General features: G+C 42.3%; 1 protein-coding gene across 1 annotated transcript; it reads left to right on the top strand.

Annotated features, from left to right (window-relative positions):
* The first annotated feature begins 111 nt into the window (after nucleotides 1-111).
* On the top strand, nucleotides 112-22,314 carry ARL6IP5 (ARF like GTPase 6 interacting protein 5). Its single transcript, XM_082848819.1, has 3 exons — nucleotides 112-419; nucleotides 19,166-19,383; nucleotides 21,365-22,314. The coding sequence occupies exons 1-3, from the start codon at nucleotides 244-246 to the stop codon at nucleotides 21,535-21,537; spliced, it is 567 nt and encodes a 188-aa protein (XP_082704945.1). The 5' UTR covers nucleotides 112-243; the 3' UTR covers nucleotides 21,538-22,314.
* The last annotated feature ends 517 nt before the right edge of the window (nucleotides 22,315-22,831 follow it).

Here is a 22,831-nt window from a genome sequence, read left to right as displayed (position 1 = left end):
CTCTGCTCCTTGCTCTGTTGCGGGCCCCCAATTTTCCTGTAACCAACCACTTAGAACCAATCAAGAAGTAAAGAAGAGAAGAAACGCCCGCCCACTCCCAATTTCTTTTGTTTCTCTGCTCGCCAACCGCAGAGCCGACCGAGCCAGAGCCGCTGTCATCTTTAACCCCGCTCAGCTGATCGGTTGCCGCCGCCGCCGCCGCCAGATTCCAGAAGCAAAGAACAAGAAGCTGGGAAGCGAGACATGGACGTGAATATCGCTCCGCTCCGCGCCTGGGACGATTTCTTCCCAGGCTCTGACCGCTTCGCCCGTCCGGACTTCAGGGACATTTCCAAATGGAACAACCGCGTGGTGAGCAACCTGCTCTATTATCAGACCAACTACCTGGTGGTGGCTGCCATGATGATTTCCGTCGTGGGGTAAGTGGGGTCCCCCTCCCGGGTACTGATCGGGGTCAGCACCGAGTGGGATCTTGGTGCAAGATCCCGGGATGCGTAAACTCTCTCCAAGACCAGCGCCTGTCCTGACAACTGCAAGCGGCCAAACCAGTGGAAACTTGTTCGCAGGGCGAGGCCGCAGCAATCTGGGGGCCCTTTTTTTTTTTTTCCGCGCCTCGGGCTGAAGAGTGATGGGGGGTCCTGGGGTGAGGAAATGTTGCCAACCTCAGGCAAGAAAAAAATGACTTCTTTCCCGCTGTACCCCAATTACGCTTTTGCTGGGGGTGATATTTGTAGCGCCCCAGTCTCTTAAAAATAAGGAGAAAGAGGAAAGTGGCGTAACCTTATGCTGGGGCTGGCTGGGGCGGACGCCGCCCTGGAAGGCTTGGGGCGCCAGGGTGTGGATCCGGACTCTGCCTTCTGGGGTGTTAGTGTAGAAGGGGCATCAGAGAGGCGACTCTCTTTATAGGTTTCTCTGCCTAATGCCTGCCACATTGTACGGGAAAGCTGAGCTTGGGAGCAGAAGGGTGGGTGTAGCCTGGTGGCGCATCTCCCAGTGTGGGGTGAAGTCTGCCATGACTTTAGAAACGGTGTCCTTTTGCTCTTTTTTCTTCCAGTAGTTGCCAGGCATGGTCACTTTATCTTCACACCCGATCTTAAAATTGTGTCCTCTGTTATATGCGATTTCACACACCACCTGTTCTTCTAGAAACCACTTTTTCTGGTAGTTCACCCTTTAAGAAATGCTTCACTCACTTTTGCAAGATGGGGTGGTGATATTCTAGATCTTGCTGATCCCATGCACCTTTAAAGAAAAAAGCACCCTCAGACTTTATAAAGAAACCCACTTGCCATTAAAGAAGTGTCTGGCATTTCTATTTGAAAGCAAACACAGAGGGAAAGCAAGCTGGCCTGGGAGAAAGGAAAAATCTAAACTTGTAAAGGGTGGGAAAGGGCAAATAGGATGGTTTCTGTAGTTGGTTTGCTGTTCTTTGGCATATTTATTGAGTCACTTCTCTGTGCCAAGCTTGGGCACACCAAGATCAATCACACATGAATCCTGACCAAAGGGCACGTGACAGTTGTTGAGAAGATGTAGGACCAAATACCCAGCACAGGGGGGAGAGGGAGAGTTCACAGTTTCTGGGTGTGGTTCAGAATATCTGCCCCCATGCAGAAGTGGACTCTCATTTGTGTGACTGAATAGACAATTACACAGATCCTCATGATGTGTTGCTTAAGGAATTTCCAACTCAGAATGGCTTGGTGTGTGGACAGCATGGGCTCTGAACCGACTCCGAATTATACAGCAGCCAAGTTAAAATTAGTTGGAGTCACACAGGCCTGGAGCAGCTGCCTTCTGAACCTTCCCCTAGCTTTATGCTTAAGGCTTATTTCTCCGAACAATAAAAAAATTTCTTTAAAACAAAATCTCTGGTAAATAGGATTGCCTCTGTTGTTTTGCTTTTTCTTTTCTCTTTCTTTGTAAAGGCATCTTACCTGGTCGTCTAGCTATGGGTCTTTTTTTTTTTGAGGTACACTCCCCCAAATCTAGATATAGGGCAAGATTTGACACAGACCAATCAAATGTACAGAAAAAAACCAAAAACAAACAAAAAACCTTGCTTTTCAAAAAGATGTACTGCCCAGATCAGACACAAGCTCCAGCAGCATTGCTACCTTGATGGAATTCATTTTTCACTATGAATGTCCTGACTAAATATAGCTCCTTCATTGTGGTGTCTTAGCCTACTAACTCAGGCAATTTGGGGTGTTGGCCCTTCCTATTTCCCTTTTCAAATAGGAGATGGGGATTGGCAGTCACATTTTTGAAAGTGAAAGTGAAAAGTAGCCATTTCATTTTTTTAAAATGTCTTTATTGGAGTATAATTGCTTTACAATGGTGTGTTACTTTCTGCTTTATAACAAAGTGAATCAGCTATATGTATACATATATCCCCATATCCCCTCCCTCTTGCGTCTCCCTCTCACCCTCCCTATCCCACCTGCCATTTCATTTTATAATTAATCTTATCTTTAAAAACTTACAAAAGATACAGGCTAGTAAGTTGTTCTGAAAATTGTGTGCCAAGTGTGGGATTCCCTTTGTACCCCAGTAAAACCTGGTGTGACATCTTCAACTGTTTCCTATGCATCTACAAATGCACAGCCTGTAGTTCTTTCCAGATTGCACTTTTCTTCCTTTATAATTTAATAATAATAAAAGCTAACATTTATTGAGCGCTCTGTGTGCCAGGTACTTTGGTAAGTAATTTAGCAAATTCCCTCATACAACCCGATGAGATGAGACATTATTATTGCATTATTATTGTTGTTATTATTAGACCTGAGGCTCTGAAAGTTTAAACGACCTGCTCAAAGTCACAACCCCAGACTCTTAACTACTATGCCATCTTCCTATGAGTCATGAGGTTTGGAATTGTAGTATCTTAAAGCTGGAAGAAACTAAATGTCTTCAGGGTCAGGGAGGCTTAGTTGATGCCAGAACGTTTCTCATTCTTAACAGAACTCTCCTCTTTTGGTGATATCAGTAGATGGGAGGGTCAGAACAGAGCTGGAGGCTGTTTGACTGGATTCTCTACTGGCATCTGATGGTTTCTCATGATATCTTGGTAGAGTGTGTGTGAAAATGTGGCCTGGGTGTTTCCCGGGGAAAGGACTGTGTTGGAAGTGTCTTCTTCAATGGTACCATCCCCTGCTGGACAGAAGGGACTGCCAGGTCACTGTTGGAGGGCTCTAGCCTCAAGTCTAAAGACTTCTGAGAAGTGGATATTATCTAGCTCCAAAACACCCGGATGGGTTGCCCAGACCAAGATGGAGATTAAGAGGGATTAGGATAGAGACAGATCTGTGCCTGAGGGCCTGATCAGTCAGGGCCTGGTAATTCATCCTAAAAGCATGGTTTCCCAGGCATATGACTTCCACTCAGGAGATCTATTCGGCCTCTTAGATTAAGTCTAAGTCTCTTAGCTAATAGTCCTTGTGGGGGACAGTTATACCTTCCGGCTCTTCACAGAGTAGAAAGTAGTGGTTAAGAATTTCAGCACCAGAGCCTGGTTAAGTAAATTTTGAATCCCAACTACCAGTCACTAGCCATGTGACCTTGGGTAGGTCACTTGAACCACCCTTTGCCTCAGGTTCCTCATCTGTAAAATGAGACTAATGATAGTACCTGCATTGTAGGGCTTTTCTGAGGATTATCTGAGTTAATATAGGCAAGTTTCTTAGAACAGTGTCCGGCTCCTACTTTTTGCTTCACGAAATTTATTTTGGAGTTTTCATTATTATTTGTATCATTGTTGGTGTTATCATTGACTTAAGGAGAAACACAGATAGCATCTGTATCCCAGCAGCTCCATCCACCCAAACACCAGTCCCCAACTTACTCATCTCCTCCTGCTTCTCCTACAGGAATTTGCCCCTCACTCCCCACACGTGTGCACACATCTTGTCTGGTATTTACCCCACAGGCTTTTAATTTGTCTCTTCACTTGTCTTCACTCTGCACTATTGAGTCCTTGAGGCCAGAGACTGTGGGTTTTTAAATTAATTAATTAGTTAATCAATCAATTTGACTGCACCAGCTCTTAGTTGCAGCATGCAGGATCTTCGTTGTGGTATGCGGACTTCTTAGTTGCGGCATGCATGCGGGATCTAGTTCCCTGACCAGGGATGGAACCCAGGCCTGCTGCATTGGGAGCGCAGAGTCTTACCACTGGACCACCAGGGAGTTCCCTGTGGGTTTTGTTTGTGATTATTTTTTTCTTTTTCTTGTTGTTGTGGTTAGCATTATTTTTATTCCCTGGATCCCCAAGGCCTACAATACAGCAGATGTTTAGCTGGCGAATGCAAAGAATAAATAAATGAACGTAAGGTTTCAACGTGATCACGGGGGCAACTTTTAACGGAATAAATTATTTTGAAGCACATAGCATCATGCCAGCACATAACAGCAACATGCTCCTGGAGTGATTCTAACTGGGTCGTTGGTGACAGTGCTTACTATGTATTGGTTAGGATTACTATGGTGTAAAAATTCAATTTTAAAAAGTTTAGAATTCAGAATCTTTGCTAATTCATATTGCCCTTGCAAATTCGGTGAAATACCCTTCTGCAGTGTTTCTCCACCTGGGCTCTGCTGACATTGTGGATCGTAGAATTCTTTGTTGTAGGGGGCTGTCCTGTGTATTGTAGGATGTTTAGCACCATCTCTGCTCTCTACTATGTGAAGATTGATAAATCAGTTTTTACTTGTTTTATTAGTAAAACATAATTTGGAAAACAAAAAGTGCCCTCCCCTTCAGTTGTGACAATCGAAATTGTCACTTATTGTTTGTAGATTTTTTTGATGATGGCCATTCTGACCGGTGTGAGGTGATACCTCATTGTAGTTTTGATTTGCATTTCTCTAATGATTAGTGATGTTGAGCATCCTTTCACATGTTTGTTGGCAATCTGTATGTCTTCTTTAGAGAAATGTCTGTTTAGGTCTTCTGCCCATTTTTGGATTGGGTTGTTTGTTTTTTGATATTGAGCTGCATGAGCTGCTTGTAAATTTTGGAGATTAATCCTTTGTTGGTTGCTTCATTTGCAAATATTTTCTCCCATCCTGAGGGTTGTCTTTTGGTCTTGTTTATGGTTTCCTTTGCTGTGCAAAAGCTTTTAAGTTTCATTACGTCCCATTTATTTATTTTTGTTTGTATTTCCATTTCTCTAGGAAGTGGGTCAAAAAGGATCTTGCTATGATTTATGTCATAGAGTGTTCTGCCTATGTTTTCCTCTACGAGTTTCACAGTGTCTGTCCTTACATTTAGGTCTTTGATCCATTTTGAGTTTATTTTTGTGTATGGTGTTAGGGAGTGTTCTAATTTCATTCTTTACATGTAACTGTCCAGTTTTCCCAGCACCACTTATTGAAGAGGCTGTCTTTTCTCCATTGTATATTCTTGCCTCCTTTATCAAAAATAAGGTGACCATATGTGCGTGGGGTTATCTCTCGGCTTTCTATCCTGTTCCATTGATCTGTATTTCTGTTTTTGTGCCAGTACCATGCTGTCTTGATTCCTGAAGTCAGTATAGTCTGAAGTCTGGGAGCCTGATTCCTCCAGCTTTTCTTTCTCAAGATTGCTTTGGCTATTTGGGGTCTTTTGTGTTTCCATACAAATTGTGAAATTTTTTGTTCTAATTCTGTGAAAAATGCCATTGGTAGTTTGATAGGGATGGCCTTGAATCTGTAGATTGCTTTGGGTAGTATAGTCATTTTCATGATACTGATTCTTCCAATCTAAGAACATGGTAGATCTCTCCATCTGTTTGTATCATCTTTAATTCCTTTCATCACTGTCTTATAGTTTTCTGCATACAGGTCTTTTGTCTCCTTAGGTAGGTTTATTCCTAGGTATTTTATTATTTTTGTTGCAATGGTAAATGGGAGTGTTTCCTTGATTTCTCATTCAGGTTTTTCATCTCTAGTGTATAGGAATGCAAGAGATTTTTGTGCATTCATTTTGTATCCTGCTTCTTTACCAAATTCATTGACTAGCTCTAGTAGTTTTCTGGTAGCATCTTTAGGATTCTCTGTGTATAGTATCAAGTCATCTGCAAACAGTGACAGCTTTACTTCTTCTTTTCCGATTTGGATTCCTTTTATTTCTTTTTCTTCTGTGGTTGCTGTGGCTACAACTCCCAAAACTATGTCGAATAATACTGGTGAGAGTGGACAACCTTGGAGCTCGTCTCTGGAGCTCCCATAGGTTTTGGGTCGTCGTGTTTTCATTGTCATTTGTTTCTAGATATTTTTGGATATCCTCTTTCATTTCTTCAGTGATCTCTGGTTATTTAGTATTGTTTAGCCTCCATGTGTTTGTATTTTTTACAGATTTTTTCCTGTAAATGATATCTAGTCTCATAGCGCTGTGGTCGGAAAAGATACTTGATATGATTTCAATTTTCTTAAATTTACCAAGCCTTGATTTGTGACCCAAGATATGATCTATTCTGGAGAATGTTCCATGAACACTTGAGAAGAAAGTGTATTCTGTTGTTTGTGGATGGTATGTCCTATAAATATCAATTAAGTCCATCTTGTTTAATGTATCATTTAAAGCTTGTGTTTCCTTATTTATTTTCATTTTGGTTGATCTGTCCATTAGTGAAAGTGGGGTATTAAAGTCACCTACTATGATTGTGTTACTGTCGATTTCCCCTTTTATGGCTGTTAGCATTTGACTTATATATCGAGGTGCTCCTATACTGGGTGCATAAATATTTACAACTGTTATATCTTCTTCTTGGATTGATCCTGTGATCATTATGTAGTGTCCTTCTTTGTCTCTTGTAATAGTCTTTATTTTAAAGTCTATTTTGTCTGGTATGAGAATTGCTACTCCAGCTTTCTTTTGATTTCCATTTGCGTGGAATATCTTTTTCCATCCCCTCACTTTCAGTGTGTATGTGTCCCGAGGTCTGAAGTGGGTCTATTGCAGACAGCATATATACGGGTCTTGTTTTTGTATCCATTCAGCCTATGTCTTTTGGTTGGAGCATTTAATCCATTTACATTTAAGGTAGTTATCAATATCTATGTTCTTATTACCATTTTCTTATTTGATTTGGGTTTGTTATTGTAGGTCTTTTCCTTCTCTTGTGTTTCCTGCCTAGAGGATTTCCTTTAGAATTTATTGTAAAGCTGCTTTGGTGGTGCTGAATTCTCTTAACTTTTGCTTGTCTATAAAGGTTTTAATTTATCCATCAAATCTAAATGAGATCCTTGCTGGGTAGAGTAATCTTGGTGGTGGATTTTTCCCTTTCATCACTTTAAATATGTCCTGCCACTCCCTTCTGGCTTGCAGAGTTTCTGCTGAAAGATCAGCTGTTAACCTTATGGGGATTCCCTTGTATATTTGTTGTTTTTCCCTTGCTGCTTTTAATATTTTTTCTTTGTATTTAATTTTTGATAGTTTGATTAATATGTGTCTTGGCGTATTTCTCCTTGGATTTATCCTGTATGGGACTCTCTGTGCTTCCTGGACTTGATTAACTATTTCCTTTCCCATATTAGGGAAGTTTTCAACTATAATCTCTTCAAATATTTTCTCAGTCCCTTTCTTTTCCTCTTCTTCTTCTGGACCCCTATAATTTGAATGTTGGTGTGTTTAATGTTGTCCCAGAGGTCTTTGAGACTGTCCTCAATTCTTTTCATTCTTTTTTCTTTATTCTGCTCTGCAGTAGTTATTTCCACTATTTTATCTTCCAGGTCATTTATCCATTCTTCTGCCTCAGTTATTCTGCTATTGATTCCTTCTAGAGAATTTTTAATTTCATTTATTGTGTTGTTCATCGTTGTTTGTTTGCTCTTTAGTTCTTCTAGGTCCTTGTTAAACGTTTCTTGTATTGTCTCCATTCTATTTCCAAGATTTTGGATCATCTTTACTATCATTACTCTGAATTCTTTTTCAGATAGACTGCCTATTTCCTCTTCATTTATTTGGTCTGGTGGGGTTTTACCTTGCTCCTTCATCTGCTGTGTGTTCCTCTGTCTTCTCATTTTGCTTAACTAACTGTGTTTGGGCTCTCCTTTTCACAGGCTGCATGTGCGTAGTTCCCATTGTTTTTGGTGTGTGCCTCCACTGGGTAATGTTGGTTCAGGGAGCTGTGTAGGCTTCCTGGTGGAGGGGACTGGTGCGTGTGTTCTGGTGGATGAGGCGGGATCTTGTCTTTCTGGTGGGCAGGACCACATCCAGTGGTTTTTTTTTTGGTGTCTGTGACCTTATTATGATTTTAGGCAGCCTCTCTGCTAATGGGTGGGGCTGTGTTTCTGTCTTGCTAGTTGTTTGGCATAGGGTGTCCAGCACGGTAGTTTGCTGGTCGGTGAGTGGAGCTGGGTCTTAGCGTTGAGATGGAGATCTCTGGGAGAGCTTTCGCTGTTTGATATTATGTAGAGCCGGGAGGTCTCTGGTGGACCAATGTCCTGAACTTGGCTCTCCCACCTCAGAGGCACAGGCCTGATACCTGGCTGGAGCATTAAGACCCTGTCAGCCACGTGGCTCAGAAGAAAAGGGAGAAAAAAAAGAAAGAAAAAAATAAATTAACGTTATTAAAATAAAATAAATTATTAAAAAAGTAAAAAGTAATTAAGAAAAGAAAAGAAAGAAGAGAGCAACCAAACCAAAAAACAAATCTACCAATGATAACAAGCGCTAAAAACTATTCAAAAACAAACAAACAAACAACAAAAAAACCAAAAACGGACAGACAGAACCCTAGGACAAATGGTAAAAACAAAGCTATACAGACAAAAATCACACAGAGAAGCATACATGCACACACTCACAAAATGAAAAAAATATATATATATCTATAAATATTAAAAAAAAAAGGAAGAGAGCAACCAAATCAATAAACAAATCTACCAATGATAATAAATACTAAACTAAGATAAACATAAAACCAGAAACAAATTAGATGCAGAAAGCAAACCCCACGTCTACAGTTGCTCCCAAAGTCCACCGCCTCACTTTTCGGATGATACATTGTCTGTTCAGGTATTCCAGAGACGCAGGGTACATCAAGTTGATTGTGGAGATTTAATCCGCTGCTTCTGATGCTGCTGGGAGAGATTTCCCTTTCTCTTCTTTGTTCGCACAGCTCCTGGGGCTCAGCTTTGGATCTGGACCTGCCTCTGCGTGTAGGTCGCCTGAGGGCGTCTCTTCCCGCCCAGACAGGACGGGGTTAAAGGAGCAGCTGATTAGGGGGCTCTGACTCACTCAGGACGGGGGGAGGGAGGGGTACGGATGCGGGGCGAGCCTGCGGTGGCAGAGGCCAGCATGACGTTGCAGCAGCCTAAGGTGCGCCGTGCGTTCTCCCGGGGAAGTTGTCCCTGGATCGCGGGACCCTGGCAGTGGCAGGCTGCACAGGCTCCCCGGAAGGGAGGTGTGGAGAGTGACCTGGGCTTGCACACAGGCTTCTTGGTGGCGGCAGTAGCAGCCTTAGTGTCTCATGCCCGTCTCTGGGGTCCACGCTGATAGCTGCAGCTCACGCCCATCTCCGGAGCTCCTATAAGCAGCGCTCTGAATCCCCTCTCCTCGAGCACCCCAAAACAATGGTCCCTTGCCTCTTAAGCAGGTCCAGGCTTTTTCCCAGACTCCCTCCCAGCTAGCTGTGGTGCACTAGCCCCTTCAGGCTGTGTTCCTCAGCCAACCCCAGTCCTCTCCCTGGGATCTGACCTCCGAAGCCCGAGCCTCAGCTCCGAACACCGCCCCCCCGCCGCGCCGGTGGGTGAGCAGACAAGCCTCTTGGGCTGGTGAGTGCCGGTCGGCACCGATCCTCTGTGCGGGAATCTCTTCGCTTTGCCCCCCACACCCCTGTTGCTGTGCTCTCCTCCGTTGCTCCGAAGCTTCCCCCCTCCACCACCCGCAGTCTCCGCCAGTGAAGGGGCTTCCTAGTGTGTGGAAACCTTTCCTCCTTCACAGCTCCTTCCCACTGGTGCAGGTCCCATCCCTATTCTTTTGTCTCTGTCTTTTCTTTTTTCTTTTACCCTACCCAGGTACGTGGGGAGTTTCTTGCCTTTTGGGAGGTCTGAGGTCTTCTGCCAGCGTTCAGTAGGTGTTCTGTAGGAGTTGTTCCACATGTAGATGTATTTCTGATGTATTTGTGGGGAGGAAGGTGATCTCTACGTCTTACTCCTCCACCGTCTTGAAGGTCTCTCCTTAGCTAAAGTATTGATACTTTATCTCCATGTGGCCCATGTTGGTGCTACCACTGGGTGGAAACTAGAGTTACCACTTTTTGCTTTTAGTCGCTTAAGATGGTAAGGAGTTTCTTCTATCTGAAAAGCGTATTACTGTAATCTTTTCAAAATGAGTGTGGTCCTGGGACTTCCCTGGTGGTCCAGTAGTTAAGAATCCATCTTGCAAGGCGGGGGACGCCGGTTTGATCCCTGGTTGGGAGACTAAGATCCCACATGCCACAGGGCAACTAAGCCCACATGCCACAACTACTGACCCCACGTGCCACAGGAAAGATGCTGCATGCAACAACTAAGACCTGACGCAGCCAAAAAATAAAAATAATTTTTTAAAAAAATGAGTGTGGTCCCATAATATGTTCCAGGCTGGTAGCCATCAGCATCTGGTTTTAAGAAATGGGCAGACTGTTTGCCCCTTTTACTGCAAAAAGGAAGAAAAACCAAGTTTCTAGCTGGTAGAGGAAGAAAAGAAAGAGCCCTTGGGTGGATGGGAATGTATTAAAACCTTTGCAGATGAAATCAATTGCATAAACAGGCTGAAACCTAGTGGAAATGTTTCTGAGATTCCTCAGCCAATTCTACAATATTACTCTATTTGTGTTGTTTCATTTGTTCACTCCACAAAGAATATGAGGCACTTACCGATTTCTCAGGCACCGTGCCGGGAGATACAGTGGAGAATGAGACAGCTGTGGTTCCTGCCTTCACCATGTTTCTAGAGGCACCAAGAGGATGCTGAACACATAAGAATTAATTTTTATACAAGTGCACAGAAACATACACATATATAAACACATCATTTTCAACCTGACTTACCTGATCTCCCCTATACGTTATGATGCCAAATCGCAAAACTCTCTGGCGTCAGAAATGGGAGAGGCATTGAGTATATGGACGGGGAAAGGATTATTAAACGGAACCATCCTCACCTGCAGCACAGATGCCTTCTACTCAGTTGGACAAGTATTTGCTGAGCACCTGCTACTTGCCAGATACTGTTGGTGCTCTGAGGATACCAGCAGGAGTACAAGTCCACCCAGCCATCCCGAATCCTCCCAGAATTAATCTCTTCCTGCCCTTCCACGCACTTTTATTTGCCCTTGAGGCACTGCACATGGCATGCTGGCACATGTCGTTCTGGGGCGGGTCATGTGTTTCTTCTGAGTACAAAACTTTAAGAGGTCTGTCAACACTCGGTGAAATTTTAATCTCAAAATTCTTCCTCAAGTAAGAATTCTTCTGTTAAATCATTTTCTGACACTATGTATATAACCTTGTTCTTCTCAACATCTCCCCATACACACTTTATTTTTTTAAAATATTTCCTGCGGTTGGTAGTTTCTATCCCCTTTCCCTACATAAGGATTTACAATGATTCTGGGTAAATGTTCAAGTAAATAGGCAGATTTGGGGCTTCTTTTTTACCCCTTTCTAAGAGCGCAAAAGCTCTCGATCAACTTACTAGGGGCAGAGAGCTCTGTACAGGAAATGCAGTTCTAAAAGATGAACTGGACCTATACCAAATTGAACAGCACCCTTGGAGATTTTTTATTTTCCTTTTGGACAAGTGAATCACTCAGCTTCAGAATACTTACAACATCCTCCCCTGGCTCTTGTAATGAGCTTGGCTTCTTGTTTCAGGGAACACTTCCGTGCCCGTGATCTTAAGAAAAAACCTGTAGGCTGCATCTCCGCTCTGCAAGCATTTACCATAAATAGATAGGATTTCCTGGCCTTTTCTCCCAGGGGGCATTCGTGAAATGGAGACACCTGGAAGACAGAAAGCCCATCTGAAGTGGAAAACCGGGGCTCTGGCTTCTGCTTCTTCTAATCTGCTTTGTATCCCATCAGTGAAGTCTTCATCTGCAGGAAACAAAAAGGAATGCAGAAATTGGGGTTAGTGGGAGGTAAATAGACAGGAACTGCTTGTAGGAAGGGAGTTTATGTGTCACCAGGCTCATTAGCATTTGTCCAGACCCCTGTCCTCTCTCCACAGTGCTGTAAGAACTTGCCATGTGACAACCATTTAATCAACTCCACTAAAAGCATTCAGAAAGAACAGTTTGTAAACAAATATCTTTCCACTTGAGCTCTAAAGCATTATTGTGAGATTAACTGTGGGTTCCTAATAGTTGAAGGCAGTGATCAGTGTACGTGAGGGTTCATTATACCATTCTCTCTACCTTTAGAAATTTGCTGTAAAAAAAAGTTTAAAAAGGATCTGTTGCAGTCTAATTAGTCCCTTGTATAGTGACTATTTGAAGCTCCATGGCTAGGGGAGGGGTGAGACTCATGGCTTCTAACCCAGGTCCAAGCTGTTGTTAATAAAAAATAAAACCAGCAATGAGCTTGATAAATACGAAAGAAAACACGGAGGTTCATATGTCTTAGAATGGATACTTTTTACATGCCACCTGCTGCCAAGACAGTGCATCATTTGGATGTGTTTAGTTTGATGGGACCAGTACACACGGTGTGACAAGTATTCAGTACACAGCGAGTATGCAATAAATACTATGAGCTGAGCTGATTCGGTTGGTTAGGAAAATCTCAAGGTTAGGTTACTTTAACCTTTCTGTGACAAAGGAGTCTGATCCCTGCCCCACCTTAACTGCCTGTGATCATCAGACCCAGGAGACACCGATCACGTTTACTCAAAACTGATTTGTACATTTACATTTGTCCTTTATAGTCAGAGATAGTTCTTGCCAGGAAGGAAGCCGTGTTGGGATACCAAAATAACCACAGAAGAAGGTTGGGATTATCTGAGGAATCCAAGGGCAAGAGGGCCTATATAGACAGGTCTGCAGGTGGATGAATCTCTCTCTGTCCCACCCACTCTCCCTCCTGGCCCCCAGCCAGCACTAGTGACAGAACTTACAAAGATTCCTCCTTCCAGCGAGCCCAAGGGCCCTGCGATTTCATCTGATTATCTCCTATGTTTGCATAGGAGTTTTTCCTACTTTCGGTTTTTGTTTTGTTCCTTTCATCACAACTCTGTGAAGGTACAAAGACGGGGACCATTTCTACAGTAATGCTTAGTGTACAGTGAGAATAATCGCGGTTTGTCCAAGATAAATCTCTTGTCACTTAATTCCTGGCCATAGAAAGTTGCTGAGCTTACTTTAAATAACATGAAAATGTGCTAGATTCTCACTTCCCCTTTTTCTTTCTTTCTACAAATATTTACTGAACTCCTGCTCTGTGCCAGCCACTGTGCCAAGTGCTGGGGAGAAAATGTCACGGTCCCTGCCCTCATAGCGCTTGGTCTCTAGTGGGAGACAGAGGCATTCATCCAATATTCATTCAAATAAATATCAAACTGCCACTGGGTTCAGAGCTATGAAGAAGAGGCACACGGTGCCAGGATGTGGTCAGAGAGACTGAGAAAAAGCTGATTAAGCTGAGATTCGAAGAAGATAGGAGTGAATCAGGCAGAAAGAACGGCTTGTGCTCAGGCCTGTGATGGCCAGGGGCAGGGTAAGTTCTAGAGACAGATAAGAGTGCCAGCAGATGGCTTGCAGAATCAGGAGGCGGCGGTATGAAAAAGCTGACAGGCAGAGATGGTGTACCCCTTAGCCATCCCTCATACTGATGATTCAAATTGTCCCTTCGTCCTGAGAGATGCAGCTTAAGCCAAATTGCAGACTTGGTGGGTGAAGTGTGACCTGAATTTCCGGCCACATTTACGCCCTCAGCTCAGCCCCATTGTCCCAGGTACAAACTACATACCCTGGCTGCAGAGGCAAGCAGGGGCCAGACCCTGAGGGGCCTTGTAGAATGTGGAAAGAATCCTGTTTTTATCCTAAGAGTGATGAGAAGCAAGAAAATGGATGGGTGGATTCATACTGGCAGTGACCCCTCTGGTTGTTTAAGAACCTCAGAAAAACATCACCAATTTAGAGAAGTGCACTGTGAGTAAATTGTTCCCCGCTTTCTTGGTGAGTCAGGCTTCCTCAGGAACCAAACTGACAAAATAGCTTTTTTGGGTTAGAAAATTGGAACTCAGTGCAAAGCTGCTTCTGCTGCTCAGAAAATATTTCACCACCTCTTTGGCTCTTGCTGGCATCACAGCATGGCAGGCATTACCAAACGTGCACTTGAGTCGATCTGAAGATCTCTGTTCGGGTAAACTTTTATCACCAGCACTGCAATTGGTGGCCTTGGGACAAATTTATTAACTTATCTATTCCTTACCTTGCTTCTATGTAGAATGAGGTGTGTTTTCAAGATCCATCCTAGCTCTAAAATTCTAGTGTTGGCCGAGATTTTTTTTTTTTTTATCAACTTTTTATAGCAAACTATAGCTATAGCTTGCTGAGTCATGTTGGCAAGTTTAGGACCTGTGTCCACAGCCACTCATAGCTGCCTTCCTTTAGAGAGAAATGAGAATGCTGAGGGATTTCCCAGAATGATCCTTAGTTGCTTACCCCAACTGGAAGGACAGGGTTCTAAAATGGTTGAGGGGGGAAATCTCTGAAGCTGGTTAACAACACAGAATGGGTTATATTATGAATTGCTGTCACAATTACATCAACTGGCACTGTTTTTCTCCCCCTGGATCCCTTTGACTGTGTTTCTTCACTGCCCTGGACCTCAGTTTATGCATCTGTTTAATGGGACTGGGGTGATTCCTCTTTGACGAGTCTGCTACAGGATTCTGTGATGGGATTCTAAACTTTTATACAACTGTCAGTGATTCCACCAGAATTTTTAATTATTACATTTATCTATCAACTTTTTAATTGGATAGGATACATATGTATGTAAGTATATATTTTTAACTCACAATAGAAAAACATTGTTTCTGATTTGTAAAACTAGGTCCTATTTTCAACAAAGATAGAAAATCACGATCTCGCTCTCTTTTCTCTCCCTCCTCTCTCCCTCTCTCCTTTGCTTCCCTCTCTCTTCCTTCCTCCCTTCCCCCCTCTCTCTCATTCACAGACTACCAAAAAATGAAATAGCACCCATGGAGTCCAATGGCATTTGTCCACATGAAAGCTGGGGTGGCACATTTATGGAAGTTTTGTCCTAAAGGTCCCTGGGCTTCATTGTGACTGATGTCACTAAGAACCCAACTGTTGAGTAAAACAGCTTTACTCATCTCAGTCGAGAACTGGTTCCCAAACTCCTACACTCACTGGAAAATGAAATTAATCTCTGGAGGGTGGCCTATTTTGCTCCAAGTAGAGGGAGGTGCCAGGGCAGTGGGAGTAGTCTGCATTTTACCCTTTCTTAGAATGGAATTGCCCTTAAGCGGAGTAAGGAAGAAAATCATTTCTGCTCCAAGTAACTTTGTTCATTTTTTTCCAGCTTGGAACTTGGTTTAATTACAGATCATGGCTGGGCACGTGGTAAGCTAAAACCACTTCCCTTGAACATGAGCAACAGGAACAGGTGAAAAGCAAATCTGGAATTGCTTGAGTCAGGCCTGGATTTTTCATTGTTCTTTGTCCTGGGCTTTATTTAGACATTCAGCCTAGGTATCTACCTCACTTGTCCCGAGAAAAACAGAAACAGCTTGGCATGCATTTTAGTATATGCTACACCTCGTGAATTGTTATTTTAACAGATATTCTAGGAAGAACTGCGCCAGAGACCTTTGACACTTTGCCACCAACCAGCCATCTGCTGTTTGCAGCTTATGCAAAGGAGTTTCCTAAACTTGAACCCTCTGCTCTGCTTCTTTGAGTTGATGTTGATTTTGTCAACATCAAGGCTATGTAAAAGGGTTTGTCTCTTTCAGGCACCTTTCCCCCATTTCTTTTATTTTTAAATATCAATTTTTTTTTATTTTCAAGTAATACATGGCTATTGAAAAAATATGAAAATAGAGATAAGCAAATGGGAATATATTACCAATGATCCTATTACCCAGTATAACTACTGGAGTCTTTTGGTATCATTTCTCTCAGAATCTTTTTGGTGCTAGAAATGAAATTTATTAATCTGTGAGAGTTTCTGAGCCTCTCTACCCAGTCTCCCTACCACTAGCTAAAGAGGATTTTGTTCTGGCCCTGTCCAAGTCTTCCCTTCCCCAGACCTATAAGGAAATTTTTGTCTTTCCCAAACCAATTCCAGGGTCAAAGCTGGAGACAGGGTATAAGCCAGATAAAACTGTGAAAAAGAAAAGAAAAAAGAACAAAGAGACGAAGAGACCTAAATAATAAAAACCTGACGGAGGAGGACAGATAGACTAGCACGTGTGCTGGAAGGTGGGAAAGCTTGCAGGGCAGGTGGTGGATTGGTTACAAGAGGATCTAGAGAGTGGGCAGGAAACCAAGGTTTGGATGGGAGAAGGAAGAGCTTGGCTGTGCATATGAATTGAAATTGCATTAATGTTATTGGAGAGATGAGGCAAGGTAAGATTGGACTGTTGTATTTGGCCTGTCCCAAGCCGGCGTTGTGGGGCTGAGGAGCAGTTACTTTTACATCTTTTTTTTTTTTTTTTTTTTTGAATTAACCATCCCATAGTCTTTTTTCTTTTTCTTTTCTTTTTTTTTTAAAGATCAGGTTTTAGTTTTTATTTTATCTTTTTTTTTTAATTTATTTTTATTGGCTGTACTGGGTCTTAGCTGTGGCACGCAGGATATTTTCATTGCAGCGGGCGGGCTCCAGAGCGTGTGGGCTCTGTAGCTTGCAGCGTGCAGGCTCTCTCGTTGAGGTACACGAGCTCAGTAGTTGCGGTACGTGGGCTTAGTTGCCCCACCACATGTGGGATCTTAGTTCTCTGACCAGGGCTCGAGCCCGTGTCCCCTGCATTGCAAGACGGATTCTTAACCACTGGACCACCAGGGAGGTCCCCTTTTACATCTTTATATTTCATTTTTTATATGTTCATTTTATTTCTGATTACAAAATAATTTACGAATTGCAAAAATTTCTACTTCTGAGTTATATAACATAGGCGCTAAATCCACCCAGCAGAGAGAATTGTCACTTTTACCCAATCAATATATTATTGTCTTCCCACATTATTAAGTATACTTTGACTTTTTGAAAACAGTTGTATATGCCACCAGTTAGTAAATTGTTGGCCACATAGGTTGTTTCTAAAGGTTATAAATCATAAATACCACTTGTGTGAATACTGTTACAATTCAGTCTTTGCATTTTTATTCACTTCCTTAGACTATTCTAAAGAGGAGATTTTTGCCTTGAAGGGTATAAGTATTTGCAAGAGTTCTGAATGAAATAAGCAACTTATTATTGTAGGGGTTAATTTTAAATTACGTGCTACTACTTTTACCACTGTTTAACTCCTTGCATTTTGGTAGAAATTGTTTACTTTTTCAAAGGAGTTTGACATAACTTATGTCCCTGATTTCACCCATTAAGATATGCAATACTTTCACTCTTATTTGAAACGATTTAAAACAGCTTTTGTGTTTCAGGAGGCAGAATCAGAGCTAAAATTTAAAGGAATTTTTTAAAAAAAGAATCTTAATTGTCCTAAATATGCATCCCAATATGAATATGACTCCTTCATCTGTTCTATTTCAGAGAAAGTAAGCTCTGGGCATCCCCTTTCATTATCCTGTCTTCCAAATCAGTGATGTTAATATTCAGAGCATGATGGTAACACACTGACCCTCTTTGTCCTTCCCAAGCAAAATGCTCATTAGCCTCTTAGAAGGGTAAAAAGTTAGTAATTCATCATACTTGCTGACCACAAATGTCTTGTTAAGGATTTTGTACACACGGTGGGGTGGGAGGGTTGGGCTGAGTGGGGCTACAATGCCCAGTCATTCTCACTTAGGAAATACTTGATCTAAATTTCCTCTTTATAATGTGTTTCCCCCATTATCAACAGTAGAGTAACCTTTGCTTCATGTAACAATGAAACTGGAGGTTCTATGCTTGGAAATCTCAGTTGATGACCCATCTCCTAATGATACTCTGGGCCTTTTAAAGAATTATAATGGCCCCTCCATGCCAGGAGTCATAAACCCAAATGCCTCCGTGGGCCAGGCAGCTTATGTGAGAGAGCAGTGCAGGGGAGCTGTTAGAAAAACAATATTAATGGCAGCTCACTGGGGGCCTCTGTGTCAGAGATGCCATAGATATTGGGGGCGGGGGGTGAGGGCTGACGCTAAAGGGAGAGCATTTATTCTTTCTAAATGAGAAGGCACTCCAGCCAGTGGCTGACATGGGAAACTGGGCCCAGTTTTGTGAGATTTTCTTGTTTCCGGGAGAAGCAAGAAATCCCAAGATTTATAGATTTAAAAAAAAAAAAAAAAAACACATTGGGGGCTTCCCTGGTGGCGCAGTGGTTGAGAGTCCGCCTGCCAATGCAGGGGACGTGGGTTTGTGCCCCAGTCCGGGAAGATCCCATGTGCCGCGGGGCGGCTGGGCCTGTGAGCCATGGCCGGTGAGCCTGCGCGTCCGGAGCCAGTGCTCCGCAACGGGAGAGACCACAACAGTGAGAGGCCCGCGCACCGCAAAAAAAAAAAAAAAAAAAAAACATTGGGATTCAAATTTTAAAAATTATTGCACAGTCCAAACACAAGTGTGACTGCAGACCGGATCGGGCTCATGCAGCCCACTGCGTGACCTGTACTCCACATTCATCTAGCATGGCAGCTTCTAGGAGGATTTAAGTAAGCCCTTGGAGCTCAGAAAATACAATCAACGTGTACTAGATCCCAGGATGTATAAAAGCTAAAGACAGCCCGTCCAAAAGAGGGGCTCTAGTCTTTTAAAATGCTGGGCCTCTATTGAGATGGGCTCTTTGATGGGAGTCACACTGCCTCAGTGGGAATCTTTGCTCCACCATTTTCTAACCTCTGTGCCTAAGTTTCTTCCTTTGAGAAGTAAATTGATAGCATCTACCTCATCAAGGTATGATTAAATGAGACAACTTATATAAAAGGCTTAAGTAAGTACTTTGTTGTTACTCTTCCTCCCCTTCCTCCTTTTCTTCCTCCTGACCTGGGCTCCCTCTTTTTTCATATCCCAGGTTCCTGAGCCCCTTCAACATGATTCTTGGAGGCATCGTGGTGGTGCTGGTGTTCACGGGCTTTGTGTGGGCAGCCCACAATAAAGACATCCTCCGCCGGATGAAGAAGCAGTACCCCACAACGTTTGTCATGGTGGTCATGCTAGCCAGCTACTTCCTCATATCCATGTTTGGGGGAGTCATGGTGTTTGTGTTTGGCATCACTTTTCCTTTGCTGTGTAAGTGAACCTGGGCCTTCCTTTCCTTATATCATAAAGAAATGTAGGCGCGATCATTCAGTGGGAATAACCTAACCTGTTTCTGAGGTGTGTTGGCAGGTCTACAAAATTATCAGAATTTTCTGAAACAGCAGATCAAGGCCTAATAGTCCATTCATTGCACAAATACAGTAAACAAAACAAATACGGATTGCAAGTCATACAGCAGAAAAGTGGTATAGCCTGCACTGGAATCCAGATGTGTCTGATATCAGAGTCTGTTCTCGGGCGTTCAGTGCCAGGCATCCTGTGGTGACAGAGAAATGGATGTTTACTCTCTACTTACTCAGAAGATCATAATTAGTGTTGAAAGTTTTGTAAGTTGGCCCAGAATATAGATACCAAGTACTCCAATTCTGGTGAAGAGAAACAGACATTTTCTAAAGTCTATATGCCTTGTTTACCGAGATTCCCAAGCACTTGAAGCCTGAAACAGAGAACAGATAAAATTCCAGTCTCATCAAGAGAAATCTGATTAAAATTATAGTGTATTAAGTGACAGGAATATCCCTTTAACTTTTCATAGCATTTCACGTGTGCCGCTACCATTAAATAAAATCAATTGCTTGTTTGAGGTTTGTTAGATTAAGCCCAGAATATTTATATGTGAATCTCATACCTTATTGGATAAAATAATTGAATCAGTAAATTCAGACTTTTTGAAATACTCTTCAGGTTTTCTTTATGTGCTACAGGCTTAGTACTTCAGTGATTCTGCTTAAATGCACAGCTTGTAAAAACACAAGCCGGGGTAATGAAAGGTATCAGAAGTCAAGAGTCAAGGGTCCAGGTTTCTATTCCTAGACCTGCTGGACACCAGCCATGGGATCTGGACCAGTTATCCTCTACGGGCTGTAGTTCACTCATCTATAACAGAAGGAAATTAGACAATATCAGGGATTCCCAAACTTTGATGATTGGGAGAATCATCCAGGATGATTTTTAAAAATATAAATTTGCCAGCTACATCCCTTGGGGATTTTGATTCTTTGGGTCCACAGTGGTGCCCAAAGACCCTGTATTTTTAGAAAGCTTCTCAAATGTTTCTAACGGCCGCTCTAGATTAGGAGCCTCCAGAGAGAACACACATCAGTGCGTCTCAAAATGAAGGTCCGAAATCGCCTACATCAGAAGCATCCACAATTAGAAGCATCCACAATGATTACTGAAATGTTACATTCTGGCATCCTACCTCGGTCTTAACAGGCTGAATTTTAGGTGATGAAGACTGGGAATTTGCCTACTTAACCGTCTGTCCAGGTGATCTGTATGTACACAGAAGTTTGAAAACTGCTGGTGCAGATCACCCAGTGTGTCTGTTTAAAATACAGACTCCCAGGACCATCCCTTTAAGATTCTGGTTCAGAAGGTCTAGGGGAGAGGCCAGAGAATCTTTATAAACAAATTCAGGTAATACTTCATAGTCAGGCAAATCTGGGGAACACCAGGTTACATAAGGCCCATAAGACCCTTAGCTTTTTATCTAGACACCTATACCCAACACTATGGAAAACTGCCCCATAGCAGACATTTTCTAAGAGGACTTCACCTGCATGCCTCCTGCAGGGACAAAATACAGGTAATCCCTGAACCGAGCATGAGCTCTTTTCTGAAATGCTTGGTGTTCAGTTGCTTTTTAGTGAAGTTGGAATCGCATGGATTCACTTTGAATTTCAGGGCATTTAAGTAGCATTTGAAAGGTAATGATATCAATGTGTGAAAGGAAGAGAGTGGCAGCCAGATTATGGTCCTTGCTGCTGAACACAACATTTTCCTGCACACACAAAGAATACTTTTTATAAAGTCCAAGGATCCATGTGGGGACTTGGGTCAATGAGAGAACCAGACGGGACTGTAGCTAACAGAGAAAGTTTCTGCTACAAGTGTGAAGGGAAACAGAGAACCGTTGCTTTGATGCTAACCACGTTTCACTTCCCTGTAGTGATGTTTATCCACGCATCGCTGAGACTCCGGAACCTCAAGAACAAACTGGAGAATAAAATGGAGGGGATCGGTCTGAAGAGGACGCCCATGGGCATTGTCCTGGATGCCCTAGAACAGCAGGAAGAGAGCATCAGCAAGTTCACTGACTATATCAGTAAAGTGAAGGAGTAAATAGAGCTGACCTGCTGATAGGGTTGCAGCAGAAATCGGGTTGCAGTTTGTCCTTGTCCAGACCTACTTTCCGTTTGTGTTTTTGAAATACGAGGTGCACAAACCATCCAGCTATCCATGGCAGCACGCACGGAGAGGCCACCCTGTTCTCCTCTCTGCTGTTACAGAGAAAAGGCCTCAAACTGAAAGAAACCACCCTCCTGTTATGTCTGAAGTTTCAAGTGTGTTTATGAAAGCTGATAGGAAATGGGTCGCACTTATTTCTTAAGGGGAATAAAAGAAAAGAATTACGGATTGTACTGCAACAGTATGGTTATCCTGTAGGAAAAAAGTAATTGTAAAGGATCAAGGCAATATGAGTAAATGAAAAGACTACTGAAGGAGAGGATGTCATGCATTAGCCTGTTTTAATCCCCCTCAGCGTCCTTCAAAAATATTCCTTCCTTAGGATTATAATATGTGGGGTATAAAGTAGTTTTTATTATTCTTTAAAATCAAAGGTGATCTCGATCACTTTGCCTCCTGTTTGATGTGCAGTGCATAAACCAGTTGTTTCTATTTTGTTTATAAATATAAAGTTAGCTATTTAGGAGAATATTTTGTCAACCTTTTGTAAATTTTTGAAGTGCTAGTAATATGTTCTCACTAGAAGGCATTTGTTGCAAACTAAATATCCTCTTCTTTAAGGAGGTTACAGCTCTGTAACCTGTATTATTCTTGACGGTCTTGTTAAAAAACAAACAAAAAAATCAGAATAAAACTTGAGTTTCTATTGCACAGTTTTTGTTGTTATAATGACAAAAAGGTGTCCAAGATGATGTTTCCCTTTTTTCTTCACTGTTTAATTTTTAACTGGAACATTTAGAAAGAAGGAAATGAACGTGCATTTTACTAATTCCTTAGGGGCAGAAAGAGGACAATAATAGCTGATCTTCTGAAATCTGAAAAGCATCTTTGGATGACCAAGCAAAAAGACCTTCAAAAATGGGAGTGATCAACAGCTTCTGCAGTTCATAAAAATATCAGATAGCACTTGGTACAATTATATGTTTTTATAGCTAGACATTAGAATTAAGATAGCATGAGTTTATATTTTCTATTACTTTCTTCCTTTCACTTCCCATGTATTTAGAAATAGATGATACAACATGTTTTCCTTGCCAATTGTGTGATTTCATAGATGAATAGAAAATAGTTAGCTCTCCCTAGCATGGAATTAGGAAGACATTTGGAGCAGTACTTATTGAAGAGACCCTGTATGTCCTAGAATAAGAAGCAATGCATAAGCTGCTCC

This window comes from Leucopleurus acutus (genome assembly GCF_964270905.1).
Source record: "Leucopleurus acutus genome assembly, chromosome: 10".
NCBI lineage: Eukaryota > Metazoa > Chordata > Mammalia > Artiodactyla > Delphinidae > Leucopleurus > Leucopleurus acutus.
This window is presented reverse-complemented; position numbering and strand designations above follow the sequence as displayed.